Here is a 22,263-nt window from a genome sequence, read left to right as displayed (position 1 = left end):
CAGTGCTGTTGGCCTCCCTGCCACATTGCAGCGTGCCAGGGGCCTCGCCTGCAACTGTATGGGGAGTAATGGGGTACCCCGCTCCCAGCCCAGCTGCTGCACGGTGCAGTGCTGCACCCTTGTAAATGTCAGCCACAGGACCAGGAAAGGAGCCTCGGAGGGGTCAGGTCCCCACGAGAACCCCACCAAACACACACACATCCGCTTCTTGGGCACAGGAATCGCTGCGGCCGAGCCCATCATGCCTGGGAAAAGGCTGTGGGCTGCTGCTGCCAGGAGAGGGAAAGCCAGGAGCTCCTATGCCAGCAGCTCCTCTGGCATGGTCCTGCTGGGCAACAAAGCCCAGGGAGATGCCACCATGACCAAATGCTCCCTGTGGGCAAGGGAGCAGCTCCAGGGATGCTGCAGCCAGCGTTGAGGCTAACCAGGAACAGCCCTGCAGCTGTGCCACAAGGCTGGAAGACATTTGGGGAGGCAGCAGGCCCGGTTTTCCCCCACAAACATAGCCTTTGGGGCACCTGCTGCTGGGAGGCAACCACTGGTGCTCAGCTGGGCCAGGCTGGAGCTCTGCTTGTGGGGCACTGCAGGTGGCCGCTGTGGGACAGCAGCACGGTGGGGGACAAGCAGTGGGGCATGAAGGAAGAAGAAAGCCCTGGGCTCCAGCCACGATGTGCGGGGGGCTGTAGCAGCACTAAGTGACAAACCTGCTCTGCTCCTGCCTCCAGCCAGGCCATGCCAGGGTGCCCCTGGTGCTCCAGCCCCACCGCCCCGGCACAGGCTGGGGCTGCTCCGTATTGCTCCAGGAGGAACGGGGCAGGAGCAAGCTGGTGGGAGGCTCCGCGTCCTCCCCACCCGCCCCCAGAGCTCAGGCGCACACCGCATCTCTCAAAACCTTTATTGTCAGCAAATAACAAAAGTCCGGGGGCCCGGGGAGCGCACGGCGCTGGCGCCGCAGGGCCCGGCCTGGTGGGCAGCGCAAGCAGCGGGGCTGGGCGTGCGTGCGGGGGACGGGGCGAGACCCGGGCGGCGCCACTCTCCGCAGCCAGGAGCACACTTACAACGGCTTATAAATAAACAACCACGACGAGAAACCTCGGGCTCGGGGGAGCAGGCGGGGGGTACGCTGCCCAACCGAGCCACGAGCCCAATGCGCTCTGCCCCCGGAGGTGGGGAGCAGCTGGGCCCCAAAGGGGCGCACGGGTGGGGATGCCCTGGGGGTGCAAGGATGGGGACACGGGGAGGTGCCAGCCCCTCGATTGCTGGAGCTGGGCGTGCAGCCTGGGAAGGAGCAGAGCCCCTAGGGGATGTGGGTGTCACCGGTGGTGGCATCCCCGAATGCCGCGGGAGGCCACGCAGCCACCAAGCTGCCTCCTGTGCTGGGGGGTGGACAGAGGGAGGGAGGGGAGGGCAGAGCGCATTGGGACCGAGCAGAGCCGCCTTCAACCTTTGCCTTTAAACACTGAAGCTTATATTAGAGACTATGATATATAACCCGGAGGGCAGGGCCGTCCTGCCCGCAGTAGAGACAGCAGGGAGAGCACAGCTCCGAGGCGAAGGGCCGCTCCAGCTACTTCTACGAGCGGGAGGTTAGTGCGGGGGCACCGGGCGGGCGGGCAGGGGGCTGCCCTACGGCTGGTTCTTCGCCTCGGGGTCTTTGTCGTAGATGTAGCTGCCCACGGCTCCGGTGTTGACGCCTGCAAGGAAGAGGGACACGCACGGGGGTGAGGACACAGGTGGGATGGGTGTTGTTCCCCTCAGTCCTGCGTCCCCAGCACTCACCCTTCGGCCCGAAGAGGATCCCGTAGCAGGGCTTGTGGCAGTAGGGCTGTCCGTCGTGCTGCGCCAGGCAAGAGACAAAACGTGTCACCCGTGGGGACACGCGGCGTGGGACGCGTGGAGCCGCTCTGCCCTCTCGTGGTGGCACAGCCCGGCTCGCTTTGGCACGGCTCGACACAGGGTCCCCATGCTGTGGGGACCCCATCGGGCTGCCCTTACCTCGGCGTGGCCCCCGGGGGTCAGCGTCTTGCTGCAGCGCTCGCAGCGTAGGCAGGGCCGGTGCCAGTCCTTCCCCAGCGAGGTCACCTTCTCGGCTGCAGAGGGGACAAGCAGGGACAGTCACCCCCACACGTCACCAACATGCAGGGGGCGGCCAGAACGCCCCACAGGGACCCCACCTCCGTGTATACAGACCCCAGACCCCCTTCCTAGACCCCACATGCCCCAGGGGACCTGTGGAGACCACGCACCACGCGGTGCCCACTCAGAGCCTTACCAAAATAGACCCTCTTGCCGCAGCGCGGGCACATGTTGGGCTCCCCAGTGAAGGTGGTGACGCTGGAGGCTGGAAGACAAGGGGACACGAGTGTGGGACACCCCGGCCAGCACCCAGCCCAACACCCCTATTGCCCATGCCCTCCACCCCTCCTCACCTTTGCTGGGTCCCTTGGGCGGCGCGGCGTTCACCTTCCTCTCCTCCACCTTCACCGGGTGCTCGATGGGCCCCGGGGCGGTCTGCCCCTCGATCTGCGGCTTCTCGTAGATGTAGGACCCGGCACCACCGATGTTCACCCCTGTGCAGGGGGACAGAGGGGCTGCAGCATCCCCGGAGCCACCCGGGGGTCTCCATCCTCCTCCCGGCCCTGTCCCACCTCCCCTGGGCACCCCCGCCCCTGCTGAGCCCCAGCTCCCTTCCTCCTGCCCCAGGCTTTCTGCAGCCACTTGCGGGATGGGAGAGTGACTCCACCTTCTGTTTGAATGGAAAATTGTCTCTTTATTTAATTAAAAAAATAAAAGAGAGATAGAGAGAGAGACAGCTGTCAGGATTGACTGTTGTCAGGATCGATTCCCCCCTCTCCTGTCCCTCTTTACGAAGCGGCTGCAGGTTTGGGATTGCTTCAGCCCACACCAGCCTGACTCCTGGGGCTTTTTAGGGCCACGGGGACCCAAACCTACCTTTGGGGCCGAACAGCGTCGCATAGCAGGGCTTGTGGCAGAAGGGCTTCCCGTCATGCTGGGGAGAGAGCGGTGTTAGGGTGCTGAGCACCGATCCAGCCGATCACCAGCCCCATCCCACCCCCTGCCCGGCCCCGGGACATCTCCACGCACCCTGGCAAGGCCAGGAGAGGGCTTCTGCTCAGCTTCACCTCCAGCCTCAGTGCTGTGCCCCTCGCTTGGCCTGAGATCAGAGGCCCCGTGCGGGCACCAGTCCCAGCCCCGCTGCCATCAGCCCCACTATCGGCCCCGCTATCAGCCGGGCCGGCTATCAGAGGAAGGCACGAAGCGGGCGATAAGCACCAGGCCTCTTCTCCCATGCGGCCGCCCACGAGAGGGCTGCCAGGGCCCCAGATAACGTCCTGCAGCTCCACCAGCAGCTTCTCACGGTCCGCTGGAAGCGAGGCCAAGAGCGAAGAAAGAGCGTTTGTCCCTCTGCTTCCACCAGGCCCAGCGCCACAGCGCTTCGAGCCCTGCTTTGTGGCCCATGCCCCTGCCCTCTGCTGCAAAACCCCCGAGCCCAAAGCAAGCAGAGCAGCAGGACAGGGTGAGACGAATCTTCTCCAGCCACCGGAGAGGGAGGTCACGGAGCAAAATGAGCGCAGCCCCTTCCTTCCCTTCCCGGTGCAGCTGTGCAGAGGGAGAGGGCTCAGGGCCGGGCAGGCCAGCGGGCAGCTGGCTGGGAGCGAGCAGCTGCCAGGCAAAAATATCAGCGTCCCCAGAGCGCTGCGTGGCGGGAGGGAGGGTAAACATTTAGCTGGTCTCCCCGCGACACCTTCCCAACCTGGCCAAACAAGCTGGCTTTGGGGGGGAAAAAGCTGGGAAGGGCCAAATCCTGCTCCCGGCACAGTCACTGGGGGCTTGGCTGCCATCGCCCCGGAGCAGAATCCGGCCTTATATGGAGAAAATGCAAATTCGTGGCCTGAACCCAACCCAAAACGTTCACCCAGCCTCCCCTACAGGGCTGGGGGCTCGCAGCCCGGCCCCGGCCGGCACGGCTGTCCCCGCTGCCACCAGCTGCCCCTCAGCTGCGCCGCTAAGGAGCTGGTGACACTCTGGCATGACAGGCACCCTGCGAGATCCGGGGCACGGCAGGGAGCCACACGAGGCTAACACAGTTGCTCTGAGGGCTCAGCCCCTGCCATCGTGCTCCCAGGTCCTCGTTGGGCACCTTCCCCAAACTGGTTCCCGGGACTTCCCCCTCCCCGGGGCACTGGTGAGCCCAGGAGAATCCATCAGTTCCCCCCCAGCGTGTCGGCACAGCCCCTGCTGCTTCAGCTTCTCCAAATATTTACATTTTAAATGGATTTGGGGCTTTTTTAGCTCCATTAGTAGCTGCGTGGGGAATGCAAGCGGCTCCCCTTTGGGGCGGCTGCTCCCCTTCCTCCATTCCTGCCTCCAGGCCCTGCAGGTACCAGCACCACGGGCAAGGCCACAGGGAGGCACGGCGAGCCCTGTGCCCCTCGGGCACTGACTGCAAGCCAAGGGAAGGGCTCGTGGGCTGCAGGACGAGGGCAGGATGCCGGGTCTGGCCCCAACCCCCCGGCACCTCTTACCTCGGCGTGCCCGCCCGGGGTCAGGGTCTTGTTGCAGCGCTCGCACTTCAGGCAGAACTTGTGCCAGTCCTTGCCCAGGGAGGAGACCTTCTCAGCTGCAGGGAGACACGAGACAGCGGGTGAGCGACTGCCTGGCACCTCTGCACAAACCGGGGCACGAGAGGGGCTGCGTTTGGTGCGGGGCTGCCCCACCGACGTGCTCGCACCCCTTTCCTTCACCGTGCACGCTGGCCACTTCGCTGCAGGCGCAGCATCCCCAGGGTGACAGCTCTGTGGTGCCACGGTTGTCCTCCCCAGCACGCCGCTCCGGCAGCAGTAGCACGTTCCTTCCTACTCCCCGTGTCTATTTTTGCTGCCGCGTTACCCCGCGCGGCCCTGCTCCATTCAAATATTTGGAGTTGCCATGCCCACCCGGCCCCACCCGGCCCGTCGTGCCGGCCCCGCCGGCTCCTGCTCATTTTCCTGCCTCCGGCTGGGAGGACGGGATGGCAGGCAGCCCCCGGAGTCACTGAGGAGGGATTTTGGCCCTGGAGGACACCCGGCTGGGGGTGTGCGGGTGCGACGTGCATCCCTGTGCGCTGCGAACCCACAGAGCGGCTGGCTGCAGGCACCAGAAACAGCTCCAAAGCATCCAGTTCAGGGAGGGAAAACGCTTTGAGACCAGTCCCACAAATGCACCTCGTCTGGCTCTGCCTGCAGCATGGCTCCAGGGACCTCATCCCACATCCCCACCCGTGTCCCTCTGCGGGCTCGGGGAACCACTGCGGTTTGTGGGTCCCTTGCTCGGCCCCCACCTTCTCCCCACCTCGCTCTGGGGTCGGGGTGTCAGCCCCTGCCCACCCACCCCTCTCACACACGCGCAGGCAGCGGGAAAGCAGCGCCTTCCCATTAAAGCCTCCGTAAAACGAAGTGGTAAGGGCCAAATAAAATATTTAACGAGCAAATAAAAGCGCAACCGAAGCTCGGCCCTGCTCGGCAGGAACACCTCCTCCATGGCGGCCTGTTTTCCAGCACCTTTCCCCCCCAAAAAAAAATATAAAAGGACTTCAGCAAACGTCTCCAGCTTGCATCAGGTCAAGTCAGGGGCCAAGAGCTGTGAGGGCAGGTCCTGGCTTCGAGAGCCACCCTCCTCCCAGGGCAAACAGCTGCGCCCGGGGCACACCGCAGCACCGAGATAAGCCGAAATAACCACCCTCAGCACCCCAAACATCAGCCCCGGTGCGAGGCAGGGCGATGGGCGAGCCGCAGAGGTGAAGGCAGAGCTCCCCAAGGGAAGCACGGGCTGGGGGTGCGGAGTCAGCCCGAAGCGTTGCCACACCGTGACCAAGCAAGAGGAGCTTGTGCAGCGAGCAGGAGGCAGGGGCAGGCAGGCTTTGCGCAACCAAAATCCCCGGCGGGGTCAGCAGGCTTCTCGCACAGACAGAAATTTGCTGGAGCCCCGGGTTCGGCCGCACGCGGGTCACAAGGGGTGGCACACAAAGGAGACGCTTCCCCGCCAGCCCGGGGCTTTCTGCGTGCACAGCAGCAGCAGCGGGGCCAGCACGAGCCCCGGGTATCCCCGCGTGGCCTCGGCAGGCTGCAGGGGCTGAACTGCATTTGGCCTCGTGGTGACAGTGACCGGACAAACGCCCTGGTGGCACGTGGGTCACGCACGAGACCGGGCTGCTGGGCTGAACCCGCTGCAGGAGAGGGCGGGGGGACGCGCTGCTGCTGCCCGTTCCTCCCCGGCACACAGGGGAGGGAAATGGAGCGTGACCGGCTGAAAGCCGAGCCAGAGGCTCGGGGCCAGAGAGCCGCTCGGCTTTGTCACAGTGGCTGCACAGCCAGGCCATTTCGGCTGGGTCTCCTCCACCCCGTTGCACCCCTGGTGCAAAGCAAGGAGCCGCAGGAGGAAAACCCCAGCAGTGTTTTGCAGAGGCCGTGGCACTTACACTTGCTCCTTCCTGCCCCGGGAGATGAGATGCACCCCCGATAACACCTCGGGCAGCTCTAACACCCTGCTGCTCCCCAGACCTCGCAGGCACCTGCAGCCCCTGGCAGGGGACAGGGCAGGAGGGACGAGGTGGCTCGGCGCACTGTCCTGCTCCTGGCACACGGGGACATCCCGGGAGCCAGCGGGGACACCCCTTGTCCTTGTGGAGAGATGCTGAGACCCCTGCCAGGCTGCCCAGAGGGTGGTCAGATGTCCCCTGGCCGCAAACAAAGGCTCCCAGGGGACGGGGAGCAGAGCCAGGCGCTCAGACCCCGCTCAGCCGGGGCGGCTTTCGGGCTGCATTGTTCAGCCCGGGCAGAGGAAACAGCTTGGAGCCAGCCCGGCCCATTTCCAGGGCAGCGGCGTCCCGTTTGTGCGCGCGCGGCCCCATAAATCACTGCGGAGAGAGAGCCCCAGCGGCCAGATTTCCTGTCACACAGCCACGGCTGCTCCGCGGTTGCATCAGCTCCGGTGACGGCGCCTCCAACCTCATCCCCTGCCACGGCGGGGACCCCCCCGGGACCCCCACCACGGGCACCAAGGAGCCCGGCTGCAGGACCCCAGCCCCTCACCGCGCCCCGTGGCACGGCTCCATCCCCACACAGGGAAGCTGGGTGCCCGCTGTCCCCCCCACACTATCCAGCACCCCTGGGGATTTGGGAGGGTTCAGGAGGGCTCTGTCTGCCTGTTATCAGCCCCGCCATGGGCTGAGCCTGCTGGCAGCAGGGCTCACAGCGAGGGTGGGAACCAGGCAGAGCGGCTGCCTGGCTGCCTCTGCTCCTGGGAGCCAGCCCGCGGCCTCCCCTCCCTCCCCTCCCCTCCCTTCCCTTCCCACTGGGATTTTCCAGCTGGCTTCCCCACTGGGGACGCGCGGCGGCACATCCTATCCCACCCCGGAGCCGAGGCAGATGGAGCAAGGATCGGGATGGGGCTGCTGGGGGAGCTCCACCCCGAGACACCGCGGCTCATCCCCTAATTACCCGCCGTGCCCGGGCAAGGCAGCCGGCGTGGGCGAGCGGCGAGCAGAGCACGCATCTTTTTGGGATGGGAACGGGGAAGGAGCCTCCCTCCTCCCCGCCTGGGGCCGGCTGCCGAGCCCTCGCCCAGGCATTTCCAGAGGCTGACATCAGCTCTGCCTCGCCGTGGAGGTGGCGGTGGCTGCGTGCCACCGAGCGGGGCCCGTCCACGCCATCGCCTCCCCGCGTGGACAAAGCCCAGCTCGGCCACGGGGATGCCAAATCCCCGCGGGGACCCAGCGACAGGCGGCCCCGGGGGAGAGGGATGCTGCCAGAACGGCTGCAGATGCGCTTCAAAGCGGTGGCAGGCACAAAGGAAAATTAAACAAAACAACAAAAAAAAAAGGAGAGAGATGAGAGCTGGTGCTGGGAGGGCACCGGCAGTGCTCCTGCGGGCACGCTCCCCTGGCTCACTGCGATACACAGCCAGGCATCGCCGTGTGGCTGAGCTGCAGCCCCTCGGGATGCTCCTCGCTGCTCCTTTCCCCCAGCCAGGGCCAAGCCCCAGGAATAAGGGGGATATTATACTCCCCCGGAGATGAGCGCTGCCTGCAGGAGCTCCAACAAGCTCCTGGCATCCACACCCTGAGTCCCCGAGCTCGTGGCTCCCGGGGGATGCAACTGGATAGGAAGCACCGTCTGCCTTTGTCTGCCTTCTGCCAGCCTCGCTCCTTCTGCTCGGGGCCCTGCATCGCCACGAGATGAACAGTCAGTGCGCAGGGTGAGCCCGGGCAGGCGCACACACCGGCAAAACCTCTCCCGGGTATCTTGCCTCCCTGTCCCGCTGGTGCCCCAAGGGCTCGGGCCAGGCCTGCGGCCACGCAGCACGAAGAGAGGTGGCAGGGGATGCTCGGCACCTCCCCGCGAGCTGCAGCCCCGCAGCACGCCCCAGGACCTGTCCCCCACGCTCCCTGCCCCGTGGCACGGGCACTGCCACCCCATCGCCGCTGGAAGCGGCACCAGGGCACACGCCCTGCTCTCCGTATTTGATCGTAACGTTACAGAGACAGATTTTCCATTACCCCTTGCTTGGGCGTTCCCACTCCACCTTTCCTCTCCTTTCCACCCCCCTCCCCGGTCCTGCCACCTCTCCCCATCCGCGGGCTGCTACCGGGGACCACGAGGCTGGATGGAGGAGGGGGAAATCACACCAAGCACGAGCCGACCCGGTCCCCATCCCTCGTGCTCGAGGTGCAGCACAGAGGCTCGGGGCACCCCCAGCAGCCTGCCCAGGGGACAGGGACACAGCCACAGCCCCGCACCGAGCACAGGCCCACGGCAGCCGTCGCCGTGCCGCGCACAGGGAGCAGCCCCTTTGTTAGCAGCCGGGTGGAAATCAAGCCCTCCTGCCTCTGCTGGCTGCCCACTGCAACGAGCAGCGCCTGGCCAAGGACAGCGGTTACTTATTAATTGCAGGGTGGCTTCTGCAGCTTGGATTTCTGCTCGGGCTCAGCATGGAGAGCACCCCGGCACGCCGCAGCCATGCCTCCGAGCCACCAGGGGTGAGCCCTCCGAGCAAGGCTGGCTCGCACCCACACGCACACCCACGTGCCCGTGTTGTCCCCGGGGTTTTCGGGTGCCTCGTGCTCAGGAATCGCCGCGCGGGAACACAGGAAGCTTCCCGCGCCGCCGTCCCGGCCATCCCTGGGAAAAGGGCAGGAAGGGAGGCGGAAAGGCTGGGTCACGGCTCCCGGCCCGCGCAGCCGGGGGACCCTGCAAAACTCATTTAAGGCTGGTAGCACAAAAGGGAGCTCAGGAAACGCGCGGCGCTTCGGCTCCGGGTGACGCCGCTCCCTCCGGCACCTGCCAGCGTGGGGGCAGCGAGCGCGTACGGGGCCGGCCCCAAAAGGGGAAAGGTTGGCCGAGCCGAGCCGAGCCGAGCCGAGCCGAGCCGCCCAGTCCTGCTGGAAACAGCGGCGAGCAGATCTGAACGTGCTTAAAAAAAAAATAGAAAAAAAAAAAAAAAAAGCCAGCAAACTATTTTTATATTTCCCTATGCTTTTTAAAGAATAAAAGCTCATTCTGCAGCTCAGGAAACGCCCACATCCTTCTGACTACAGGGAGGAGTCTGCTGGATTTTTCCAGGGAGCTTGAAGCAACAGGCGGGCTGGAAATGAGTTTTCCACCGGTGCCCAGTGCCGGTGGCTTGGCCAGCGCTCAGCCAGCGGGCGGGCGGCCCGCGGGACCCGGAGCGGGACGTGGTGGCATTTCTCACACGTGACCCCAAGCTACAACGCCAGGCATCCAAGACCCAGGGCTGCCAGCGTTCATTCAGCACCGGCGGCCGTGCTCCTGGGCAAGCCGGGCTTTGTCAGAGGGGCTCCTTGCTCCGACAGGGGCGGCCACGGAGCACCCCAAAGCCCCGTGCCGGGATCCCGCTGCGGGTAACCCCTGCCCCATCTCGTCCCAGCCCCTGGGACGGCTGGCACGGAGGTTTTGCTCGCTTCCCCTGCGCTGAATAAACCCACACGGGTTTATTCCGTGGGAGCCTGGGCGGTTCCTCGAGGAAAAGCCGAAGACGTCAGCGGGGACGCGCTCCAGCCTATTTCAACACCGAGCAAGGAGAAGTTTTTTGGCCAGCTCCCGCTTTGACTCACTCCCACGGGGTGCCGGGGGGGACAGTGTCACCGCCAGCCACCTCCCTCCTGCCACCCCTGGGTGTCCCCAAGGGGGACAAGACGAGGGGAGCCAACCCAGACTTGCACAGGGGTGTCCTGGCCGCCTCCAGGGAGCTGCGGGAGCGAAGAGGGTGGCACAGACCCGGGGAGCAGCTCCGTGTCCCCCCGGCCATCGCCCCGACACATCCCCTCCGGCGGGGCAGGAGGAGCCGCGCTGACCCCATGCCGGCCGTGCCCAGCTGGCCGGACAGACGGGCTATTTTCTGCTTAAAAAGGAAAAGATTCACACGAGGCAGGACATCCAAGAGGCCGAGCCGTTCCCACCCCCACACAAATAGGTTTATTTAAAGGAGGAAGACAGCAAATTCCTATTTCTCCGTGTTTACTTGGAGATGGCCGGAAAGGAATGAAAGCTGCCGGGGCTTCAAACACCCGGGCACCTCCGGCTCCCTGCGGGATTCCTCCACAACCAAATGGGACGGGGACGGGCCCTGGTGCCTGGGAGGGGCACACGCAGGTGGCACCCCCAAATCGCCCCGCAGCGGGATGCCCAACAGAGACCCCATTGCCCCCAGCCGGCCACCACCCCGCCCCGGGCACACTGAGGCAGAACCCCAAGCCCTGACCCTTTGGGGGCACCCCGCAGAACCCCAAAATGTGGGCTGCTCACCCAGCTGGGGGGGGCTAAGGGGATCAGCACACCTGGCCACGGTGTCGCAGGGCGCAAATTGGCCAGGGTTGGGCACGCCTGCACCTGCCACCTCCTGCTGCCCTGCACCAAGGGACCCCAGCACCGGGACCCCCCTCCGGACCCATTTTCCCCCCCCCAGGGTCACCCCCAACCCTGCGGACACCGGGACGCCCCCCCCCCAACCTCTCCACGTACCCGGGGCTGGGCGCACCCGGCGCGCCCAGGACCCCCCTCCCCAAGCTTCCCCACCCCAAACCCGGGGGGTGCGGGCAGGACCCCCCCAGCACCACCCGCCCCAGGACCCCCGGCAGCATCCCCCAGCTCGGCCGGGGGCTGCGGGGTTGGGGTGGGGAGGAGGAGGAGGAGGGAGCCGGGCGGGGATGCGCTCCGGGCTGGGGGGACCCGGGGATGCAGCGGGGACCCCCGGGGGGGCGCTCACCGAAATACACGGTCTTGTCGCACTTGGGGCACTTGGATGCCATGGCTGGGGAGCGGAGCGGTGCGGAGCGGAGCCGTGCCGAGCCGTGCCGAGCCGTGCCGTGCTGTGCCGAGCCGTGCGCCCCGCTCCGCCCGGCCCCCGCCCATTGGCCGCGCTACCGCCGGGGGGGGCCCGGGGCGGGGCTGTGCGCAGCGCCCCTGCTTGGCACGGCTCGGCTCGGGTTGGCTCGATTTGGCTGGGTTTGGCTGGGTTTGGCTCTGCAGGGCTCGGCTCGGCTCGGCACGGCCCCAGCGCGGCAGGTGCGCGCTGAGCGGGGTCCCGCGGGCCGGCGCTCAGCCCCCGGCCCCCAGTCCTGGGGGTGTTGGGGAGAGCGTGGGGGAAGATTTGGGGGCCTGACCCCTTCCCTGGGGGCAGTTCCGGGTCCCCCGCCCGGCTGCACGCGTGCTGGGGTGCAGGGATGGATGGGGTCAGGTCAGCACCACCACCCCGGTACCCCTGCGGTGGGAATAAGGGGGTGCAGGCAGCAGCCCCCCGCCCTACAAAGCGCTGTGCGTGCACGGGGCCACCTCAGGCACGGTTTTTTCTGGATGGGATAAGCAAAAAAGGCAGATGAAGGGGCACAAGATGGGAGACCTTGATGGGGGAACAAGGGCAAGAGCAGAGATAACACTGAGGCGTGGAGCACGGCACGTCTCCCCCCCAGGGCTCCCGTACCCCCACGGCACAGCCCAGCACAGCAGCGCTGCCCACGGCCCCGCATGCTCCTGGGGCCTTTCCCCTGCCAGTGAATCCCCGCGCCATTTTGCTCCGTTGCCATGGGAACTGCCATGTCAAAAATCCCTCCGGCACGGAGCGATGCGCGGGGAGCCCCGCAGTGCAGGAGGGGGATCCCAGGGAGCCCCACCGAGGGGCCCCGCGGCCTCGCTCGTCCCCAGCCCGGCACCCGTCAACAGGAAATCTGCCCGCGGAGCCCATTTCATTGCATTATTCATCAGCCCGCAGCCCGGCTCTCCCCCTGCTCTCCTCAGATAATTCCTCCTTTCTCTGCCGTCAGCTGGCGCGCAGCCGCCCGGCCCCCGGCACGGGGACGGCACCGGGCGGCGAACCCCGGCGCCGAGCGGCGCCCAGGGCCACGCACCCCAGCAGGGTGTGGGGACCCGCGGTGGCCAGGCGGCCCCGTCACTCCGGGCCCAGCTGCTGCCACCACAACGCGGGGCTTTGTCACCAGCGGGGTCCCCGTCCCCACCGTGGGGATGGTGCTCCCAAGGCACCGGTGGCCACCACAGGCAGGCGGGGAGCTGCGGGCTGCTGGTCCCTTTGGAGCACCCGGCCACCACACCCTACATGCTCCTGTGTCCCCACGCTGGTCCCAAAGGGGCTGGGGGGCCCCGCACTTCCCCCACAGGCCCGTCAGTGTGAGCCCCCCTGCAAAGTGAGGCTGCGAGGAACGGCTCTGGAGGAGCAGGGCTCAGCCTTTGCTCATCTGCTGTCCGAATCCCTCCGTAGCAGCTGGAAATCTCAGCTGGTGCCCCAGCCCCGCTGCCCACAGAGGCAGGAGGAGAACAGGGAGGAGGAGGAGGAGGAAGAGAAGGAGGAGGAGGAGGAAGGCTGCAGCCCCCCAGTGCGCACACACGGAGCAGCCGCAGGCGAAACCCCAGGCTTAGGCAGCATCCGAGGGCTTTTCGCGCACACGGGCCGGGGGGACTTAAGGCAAATCACCTAAAGGTGCGAATCCCTGCCCGCAAATGCGCTAAATCCCAAGCGGATATGCTCGCTGAGGAGCCAAGTGGCTTTAGCTTGTCCCCTCTTAATCTGCCCCCGCTCAGCTTCTGTGTGCCCCCGCACCCAGGGCCTGGGGACGGCGGGACAGGTGACCGGGGTGGCACCGGGGGCACCCTCCCCAGGCTCTGCCTTTTTCCTCAGAAAATCGGGGTTTCCTCCCTCCCTCCCTCTCTCAGCAGCTCCGGGTTTCCCTGACAACAGGCACGAAGCCTCCTTCCCGCAGCCACGAGCCCCGGGGAGCTTTGTGGTGCGGCGACGTGGGCCACGCACCCCGCTCAGCGCCGGGGGTGTCCCTCCGAGGGGACCACCGTCCCCCCCCGGCAGCGGGTGACCCATTTTCCTGCGGTCTCACCCAGCCCAGCCCTGGGATTCCCTAAGCCGCCGCCGCCAGCTGGCTGCACGGGCTGGGGAAGCTGCACGGCACCGCGCAGGGCTCCTGGGTCACCGCTCCTCTGATGGGGAGCCCTGCTGGGAAGGGGTGAGGGGGAGCAGAGCTCCCCGACCCCACAGCACCGCGAGGCCGGGATCGCCTCCGCAGGAAGCCGGAGAGCCGGCCAGGACCTCGTCCTAGGGCAGGTCAACCAGAGAGCTCTCGGCCAGGCTGCGAAGGGAAGGCAAGAAATAAATAAGGGCTAACTGCCCCCCAGCTGCCTCGCCTCTGGCTCACCCCTCTCCCCCGCTCCGGCTCCCCTCCGCTCTCCCGCCTGCCTTCAGATGGGAACGCGGCGGAAGGGCCGGCGCTGCGCAGCCTTCCCCTCCGCGCCTTTCCCTCACATTTTCTGGCACCTCAGATCAGTTGGATGCGTTACAGGGCGAGAAGAAACTGGAGGGAAAAGGATTTAGGGGGAAAAAAAAAAAAAAAAGAAAAAGAAAAAGGAGGTTAAGGGGGAAAAAAAGCTGTTGCTTGCTGGGTTCGCCCAGAGGACAGCCATCGGAGCGCAGTCCTCCGATGTTGGGGTCCCCCAGTTTATGGGGTTATTTGTCCCTCCTAAAGCGCCCACATCCCTGGACAAGCCCCGCAGCATAATTTAGGGCCCCTGGGTGGGGGGCAGAGGCTGCGGCGTGCCGGGGCTGGCGGGCCCTGGGTCTCATCAGGCGGCACATGCCAGCGCCTGGGGCTCGGCACGTCACCACCTCGCCCCCGCGCCCGCTGCGCGCAGCCCCGGCCCCCCACTTGTCGCTCCTCTCCTTTAAAAGGCATCCCAGGCCCCGCGGGTATCGCAGGGCAGATAGCGCTGTCACGGGGCCCGGGATAAGCAGGGCTGCGTCCTGCCCGCTCGTCCTTGCCAGTGACAAAGGAAGGATGTCCCCGCGTCCCCTTCCCAGGGGGCTGCCCCTCCACGCTGCCGCCGTCCCTGCGGGCTCAGCCCTCGGTTTGTCACCGTGGCCTGGGGGGCACCGGGCTGCTGGGATGCGCCTGGCTCATGGCACACGAGCAGGGACCCGGGCTGGGCACTGCTGAGGATTTCTCCCTGGGGAAGGCGAGCTCCTGGACACCACCAGTAGCTCCCAGCACGGGGCAGCGACGTGTGGTGACAATTAAATGAGGGTACAGATGCTCCTGATAACAGCAGCGAGCTGCTTTCCTCACTATAAACATCTCCTTGGCTCCAAGCTGCCAGCACTTACTGGGCCCAAGCACCCATTTGACTTCAAGGCATTTCCCCGAGTGCCCTGCTCGAGGGGAAGACAAACAAGCAGCCCTTGAGGACCCACTCAGGGCCGCGCAGAAGTTCCCAAAGGGCAGCTCCCGAGGTGCCAGCACGAGGCTGGACGCCAGGGTGTTGGCACAGCACAGAGCTCACACAGCTCAGGCAGCGGGTGTTACGCCTCGGTGAGGTGGGATACGCACCCAAAAATGGGTCTGAAACCCCAAAAAAAGGCAGCAAAGCACCCAAGGGGGGAGTGTGCAGCGCACGGTCGGGCACAGCACCACTGGCCCTTTGCCAGTGCTGGCTCTAGCCCTGCTCTTCCACGGCGAGGACGGGGTGTCCCAGGCACTGGCTGTGCTCAGAGGCGGTTTTGGTGGCAAAGTTCAGCTCCTGGCTGCAGGAGGAGGCACGGGGCCGTCTGCGATGAGGGGACGTGGCCAAATCCTACAGTGAGGGGTGCTGAAGGTGCCTCTCCCCGCAGGCAAGGAGGAGGCTGGGTCCACGGCACCATCACTTGCCCCACGAAGGCGGTGAAATCTCAGGGTTGAGGCTGCTTCAGCCCTGTCCTCGTCCTTTTCCCAAGGCCGAGGAGATGGGGACGAGGCCCTGGCCCCAGCAGGGACAAGATGCAGGGCCTGGCCCCTTGCAGCCCCGCAGACTTTGCCCCTTGCCCAAGCAGCCCGGCTGAGCAGCCGCCTCTGGAATGAGGCAAAAAAACAGACGTTTCTGGGCACTGCGAGCCTGGCTCCACAGCCCCCAGACACAGGCACATAAAAATGCTAAATATTTGCTCAGAGGAGCGCTCGCCAGCTGCCTCTGCTCCCGCCTGCCCCCGCTGTCCCTCCTCTCGGGAACGGGGACGACCTCGGGCTGCTTTACGCCGCCTGCCGTGCCCCAGCCCTGCAGCTGCCGGCACCGAGCTGGAGCCACAGCGAGGGGCTCACGCCGGCACCTGCTGGGGCTGGGAGCAGGGAGCGGAGGCGGAGAGGCCGGCCCGGGCCAGGCTCACTGCTCCTGAGGAATTTGCCAAGGGAGCCAGGAGCAGGGCGAAGCTGGCTGACCCGCTGGGAAAGCGGGGCAAAGGGGGCACGGCCTTCCCGCGCTCCTCCTCGCGGGCTTCCCACGGTAAAAGCGGCTCGGGGCACGCAGCGCCTCCTGCTCGGCCCATCCGAGTTTACTGCCTGCCTCCCCGGATGCGTTGTGACCATCAGGTCCCCCTGCCGGGCTCCAACCCAAAACGTGCAGGGCCAAACCTGAACCTTTCAGTTCCCAGGAAGGGCCCCGGGGATGCGCAGCGAGGACCACGCTTGTTGAAGACGTGCTCGTGCCCCAGGGGCGGGGATCACGGCTGATCCCATCACCATTGTCTGTTGTAGGCTCTCACAGAAGAAGCATTCACCGAGCAGCACATTTACAGAAAAAACACAAACAAACGGAGCAGTAATGAGGCAGCTGGAGGAGCCGGTCGTGCCACAGCTTGCCCGCTTGCAGCGTTCTCATTTCCAGCGTAACGCCGCTGCCAACGCTCCTTTCAGCTTCGGTGTGGTTTTAAGCCCTCGAAATGAAAACACGGAGGGTCCCGTTTCTTCATTAAACCCCTCCTCCCTCCGTCTCAAAGCAGACTGGAAGGTTTCGGGCACAGCCTTCCCGCAGGGTGGCACCCGGTGGCATTGGGGCACACCGACCCACGCCGCCCCTCGGCTCGCCGCCGGCTCCGTCCTCGCGCCAAGCATCCGCCCAAGCTCTGGCTTGTGTAACGCCAAGGATCCAGAGCCTGGAGCTGGAGTGGAGCTGGCACAGGTTCCAAATTTCCATTTCAAAGGGAATTTCGGCATGTATTTCGCTTTACAACTCCACAGCAGTGTCCCGGTTACAGCCCGCCCCCCCCGTCAGGGATTCACGGTGCAGAGTCGGGAGTTTTGGTCGCGCTTTTTTCTTTCCACGCTATTCCAGCAGCGCTGTCACCGGCAGCGTGCTGCCCTCACCTTGCCGTGCCAGGAGCACAGATCGCTGCGAGCGGATACTGACAAGCCAGCACGGTGCAAAAACCCAAAGTAAAAGAGCAAAGCAAGCTGCTTTTCCTCCTGGCTCTGCATCGTGGAGCAAACCTACCCCAAATCATCTGGCTGGGGCTCCCCCCGTTGAGCACGTGCTGTCCCCTTCCCTCTCAAGGGCTGCACAGGAGGTGGAGGGGACAGTGAAAAATAACTGCTGCCCCAGCCGCGTGTACCTGTTTGCAAGGCTCTACAGCAGGAAAATAAATAGATAAAAACATTAAAGACATTCCCTGCAACAGCAGCAGGGGAATGAGAACGTGATTTTCAGCAGAGGAGAGGTTGGTCTGGGAGAGGCAGGGCTCAGGCTCGGACAGGTCAGCGGTGGGACCGACCGCTTCGTGGCACTTGTTGAGACCTGCTCATTTTCTGTGGTTGCTAAAGGTGCCTTCCCAGGCCTCTTCCCAAGCAGGTACAAACGGAACCAAGGCGGTGAAACACGAGGGAGCGAAGCCTGCTGTAATATATTTAAAAATGGCATCCACATTAAAGGCCACGCGAGGGATCCTTCAAAGTCACGGCAGCACAGGATATTCTCTCTACTTGCCCGGACTCATTTCCAAAGTAACCTCTGGAGCCGCTCCAGGAAAGCTTTTAAGTCGGTGGAAACTGCAGAGCTGGCACCCCCAAGTGGTTTCTCTGAGCCACTTCGTGTGCCCTGAGCTCTCCTCATCTCCCACCAATAGCTCAGACATCAGCTCCTCGTCCTGCTGCGGATGGGCTGGGGCTGATTTGGACACAGACCTTTCAAAGCCGTCTCTTTCTGATTTCATTTTGCAACAGGGAGACTCCTCGGAGACCTTTCCCTTGCAGAGAAAAGCCAAGTGTTACAAAACCTTCCTGCTGTCAGCAGGATTTCTTACGTACCCAGAATTAATGCCGCAGGCCGACGAAGGCGAAGTAGAACTGCCAGAGGACTTTGGCACCGTCCTGCACCGTGCTCGCGGGCGGCCCGGAGGCTTTTTGTCTGGTAAGCTCGGTGCCCTTCACACCGAGTATCCTTCAGGATCGGCCGCCCCTCCTGCTTGTAAGTCTTGGAGAGGAAAACGTGAAAGGACAAACCTCTGCTAAGCTGCACACCTACTCGCAGCCAGAGTAAACCTCGCCACTCCCAGGCAGCAACCGAGGACAGGCAGATCCCACTGCTTACCCCAGCAAGGAGCAAACGTAGAAACGTAGGAAGGAGGCACTTGGACGCCAGCAGGTTCAGCTGCTAACCCCCAGGGATTTCTTTCCTCCTGCCACATGTCCGAGCCGTGCCACCCCTGGGTGCGATGCACGAGGCACGGCAGACAAAAGGCTCATTCAGAGCTCCGGCGTGGCATCTGCTGCGGTGCTTGAAAGGAGGAGGAAGTGGGATTCGGAAGCGTCAGAAATATGTAAACGGCGTGTAAGGGGAATGGAGCCATGAACGGCTCTCGCCCCGCTCCACACGGCTGCACGGCCACGCGAACAGCGGGGAGCACAACGCAGCCCTCGGGGGGGAAGGAAGGAGCGCGGGCACCCCGAGCAAGGGCCCCGGCAGCTGTTCCACAAGAGACAAAAAGCAGATGTTTCACAAAAAGCTCACTTTCCAGGTTTATTAAGTAAAGTTAACTGAATCGTTTTCATTTTGTGGGGATTCCTTTCTGTCTAACCCGGGGGGGGGGGGGGGTCAGCAGAGCTGCACAGAATCACGGTTGGACTGTGATAACCCAAATACAACTTTGGCTCATCTCACTGCTGACACATATGGAATGACTCGGGGGTTATTACATGCTGTGTCTGCTGGAGGCAGGTACATGTACAGATCAGCACAAGTTGCAAATGATAGTTTACATCCTTTCAAAAACAGAGCAGGGCATTCAGCAAATGCACTGCCATGAGAAGACATATGAAAAAGAAATTATACAGACTTGCAAATACATAAGAAGTTCAAGAGATGCAAGAAACCTCAAACACAAGAAATGTCAAGGGGGGGGGGAAAAAATAAAACACTTAACTTCAGACACAATGTGTTCAAATTAAAACCCAGCTGTAATTTCAACTCCCGTCCAAATGGGAAACGTACAGCAACGCAATTTAAGAGGAACCAGGTTTTGTCCTGGGGAAGAGATGTGTCCAAAAACACGGATGCACAAACAGGTTCAGAATTCTAAGCAAAATGTCCCTGGGCATTGGTGTACTTGACTCTTGGAGCCAGAGCAAAGCAATTCATTACACTTGCTGCACTGCTGGGCCTACTGCTGGGTCTCGGTGCTACGACAGCACGTAGGGTTCCAGGCGTCAGCGAGAAGGCAGCACGCAAACTGCTGGTTACAGAGAGAACTGCTGCAAGCCAGATCTCCCAGGGATCGACTAGAGTTAAGGACACCTAATTCGGGTAGCCTGGCCTCCACTGCACACGGTAGTGTAATGTTCTGCAAGGGTCTTCGGTTCTTAGCTCACTCCTTTCTCAGCCTGAGTTGTTGCTGTCTTGTGCATGAGCACAACTGGCCGTGCAAAATTATTCCAAAAAACAGAAGGGACAGGACCAAAGAAAACTGGCTGAACCTGGGGCTGGCTTTCAGCTCCTATTTCCAAATATCGGTTAAAGGTTGGAAATTTATCTACAAAAGAAATAATATAAATGAAATAAAAAATGGCACCGTCCACAAAATTAAAAAAAAAAAAAAAATCTTACAACACAGCCTCGTAAAAACGGCTTTGCAACGAGAGCTCAGTCACAAAATGAAGGGTTCTAGCTCTTCGTACATCGGAAGAGGAAACAAAGCTAAAAAGTACTAGTCCACATTCTCTTAATAAGTTAAACTTACTTTCCCTCCCCCTGTCTACAAAAGGGGTAGAAGCAAAGGGGAAAATAGGCTACCAAAAATAAAAATAAAAAGAAAGGAGAGAGAAGGAGAGAGCACGCGCGAGAGAGAGAGAGAGAGAAAGAGAAAAAGAGAGAGAGAGAGAGAGCGAGCAGTCTGTGGTCAGAGGCTCAGAGCAGGGCTGAGTTCCTTTTAAGGGTTTAAAAGATGCAAAACAGCTCCTCAGAAGTTCCCTCTCTTCAACAGTTAGTTCAATGCTGTAGCCATAGAAACTCAAGTATACATCGGAGGAGAGATTCTTTCGGGCAGATCCACCGGCGGCCAGAGCGCTGCTCAGCATGTGTTAATCCTCAATGATTATGGGTTCATCGTTCATGGGCTGGCGCAGCTGCACTGCCTGGATGGGCCGGAGGATAATGGGCTTGTAAGGGCGTCTGGCGGCTCGCTTGGCTTCGGAGGAGGAAAGCAGCTTGCGGATTTTCCTGCAGACAGAAGGGAAGAAAGGAGGCTGTTACAGAGACCCAGGGCTCGGGCATTGTGGGCTTCTCTGCTTCCCCGAGGGAAGCCAGGCCTGCACACGCAGGGGCTGCTCCCTGAGGGGACGGCTGCTGCTGTTTGTTTTGGCAGCGTCTGCCCCAGGGAACTTTTGTTTTGCCCTGTGTAAGCCGTGCCAGTGAAGAGGCAACTGCTGTCGCTGGTCCAGAGCCCTCTCCCTGTCCCTGGAGAGGAGCAGAGGACGCCCTGCTGCAGTTTCACAGGACCGGGGTCTCCTGCTGTAAGCACAACACACGAAATAGTTACGGCAGCCAGCTCCCACACCGCTGATTTCCTTTGGTGCATGCAAACACACCCGGCACAACGTGCTGCGGACAGCTTTGTGGGAATTTCCAAAGCCCGGTTACAACAAATCCCTTCTGGCAACCTCGGTTGCTTCCCCGCCTGCCCATCCATCTCCGGCAGAGCTCTCAGACATCTCCCGCTCCAAGCAGGTGCACGCAGCTGCCTCTTCAACAGGAACCCAGCCCGGCAGCATCTCGTCTCCCACGAGCTGTGCCCCGAGGCTGAGACAGTCACTAACGAGGGAACCAACCCCGGGGACTTGTCCTTCCCCAGCACCACTACCAGGGTGTCCCCCCTTCTTCTCTGCACGTGCCTGACCTAGGAACGGGCGATATTCGAGTCTTGCGTTTGTTAAGTTTCCCTGCGCGTTACAAGGCTGGCAGTGAGTCTGGTCAGAGGCAGGAAGCAGATTTCCGTCAGGAGAGAAAGTAAAACACAGAGGGGGACACGCTGCGGGCTTGGAATTAGAAAAACAAGGTGGAAAGAAACAATGCAGAATGATTACTCGCTTCCTTCGGACAACACCAGGCTTAGGGCTAGAGGAAGTGCCTTGAAAAAAGGCAATGCAGCAACAACAATAAAATGTACAATATAATTAAAATGAGAAAATCATTTCCAGAACACGTTCCAGTGGTCAAAGATTAGAAAGGAAGGTGCTAAATATTCACAGCAGCAGCCCACCAGGACCCATTATACACACACAGCCTCTGTTCAGCTCAGGGCCCGGGATGATGAGGGGTGATGAGGAAGCCTGTCCTCACAGCCTCCTTCCCTCAAGGTTTAACCCAGCAGGAGAGGTCTGGCACTGCACTGGAGGAAGGACAGCCACATGGCTTTACAATCCACTACTGGACCATCCGTCCCTTGTATTTTTGATTACTCGGCATTGTTGGGGCCAAATTTCTCTTAAAAAGACACATTCTCAGAAGAAGCTGGACAAAATACTCCCCCAACCCCCAATATGCCCTTCATGCCACCAGCACGGACAAACCAACACCTTCAGGTGATCATTTTCCATCGGCTGCAGTCAGATTTGGTTCTCTCCTTGTGCTTTTTGCCCAGCTGAACAGAACAAACCTTCTATATATGTAAGAATAGATGGGTCTTCTGTTTTGCTCTGTGTCCCCGTTTCTCCAGCTTCTTCTAAAGCTGACAGGACATGGGGTGGGGAAAGGAGAGAGCCGGGTGGAAGCGTGTGGGAGCAGGGGGAACCTCGATGTGCTGATTTTTCAGACTCACTTGGCTGAAGCTGCCTTACTGTTGCAGGCAGTGGAGCTTCTCGCCGTGTCTGTGTGTGCTGTTAGACACCGCCACCAGAAATACGTCTCTCAGCAGTTCTAGATTCTGATCAGGTCACACTCTGCCTCCACTTGCATAAATTATACGTGCCGAGCTCCGTACTGCGAGGCCTGCATTCAAAGACTTGTTCCTTTCAATCTACCAACTTTTCTCATTGCTCCCTCAAAGCTATCCAGTTTTCTAGCACCGTTCTCAGCAGCACCACACAAAAGGAGACAGAGAGGGGGGGTAAAATTTCAGGAGAACCTACTTTCTGAGACAGAAAACACAGCCTGACCCTCAGCTGGAGGATGATATGCAGATATTGCAGTCAGATTGATTGCTACGGAGCCAACACAAAGCTCAAATTGTTTCAGAGCTCACAAACAAGCCTTACATTCTTGATGCTGGAATGCAGCAGATGGTTCAGGGAAAAGTTCGAGGTGAAACGCCCAGCAGAAAACCCATGCCGCTTACAAAGCTACATCGCTCAAGCTTCCCTGCTTTTCAGCAGGCTGCCAAACATCTCTTTTCAGCACTCTGATCAGTCAGCTAAGCAGCAAAGCTCTTGGACAAAGAAGC

At 62.2% G+C, this 22,263-nt stretch overlaps 2 protein-coding genes across 4 annotated transcripts in view; both read right to left on the bottom strand.

The window, feature by feature from the left end:
- Positions 1-881: 881 nt before the first annotated feature.
- On the bottom strand, positions 882-11,383 carry CRIP2 (cysteine rich protein 2). Its single transcript, XM_032192552.1, has 8 exons — positions 11,284-11,383; positions 4,548-4,642; positions 2,953-3,010; positions 2,430-2,570; positions 2,273-2,341; positions 1,996-2,090; positions 1,780-1,837; positions 882-1,694 (listed from the first exon to the last, which is right to left on the bottom strand). Exons 1-8 carry the CDS (start codon positions 11,324-11,326, stop codon positions 1,627-1,629), a joined length of 627 nt encoding a protein of 208 aa, XP_032048443.1. The 5' UTR covers positions 11,327-11,383; the 3' UTR covers positions 882-1,626.
- Positions 11,384-19,699: 8,316 nt separating this feature from the next.
- The window catches only part of MTA1 (metastasis associated 1), a 79,525-nt gene continuing 76,961 nt past the window's right edge, over positions 19,700-22,263 (bottom strand). For 2 of the 3 annotated variants that reach the window (XM_032191946.1, XM_032191947.1), the window contains one exon: positions 19,700-20,045. In XM_032191946.1, coding sequence (XP_032047837.1) covers positions 19,907-20,045 — 139 coding nt within the window. In that variant the 3' untranslated portion in view covers positions 19,700-19,906. The remainder of the gene's footprint in view (positions 20,046-22,263) is intronic. The other variant, XM_032191948.1, reaches the window with a different exon arrangement.

Source organism: Aythya fuligula, chromosome 8 (genome assembly GCF_009819795.1).
Source record: "Aythya fuligula isolate bAytFul2 chromosome 8, bAytFul2.pri, whole genome shotgun sequence".
Lineage (NCBI taxonomy): Eukaryota > Metazoa > Chordata > Aves > Anseriformes > Anatidae > Aythya > Aythya fuligula.
This window is presented reverse-complemented; position numbering and strand designations above follow the sequence as displayed.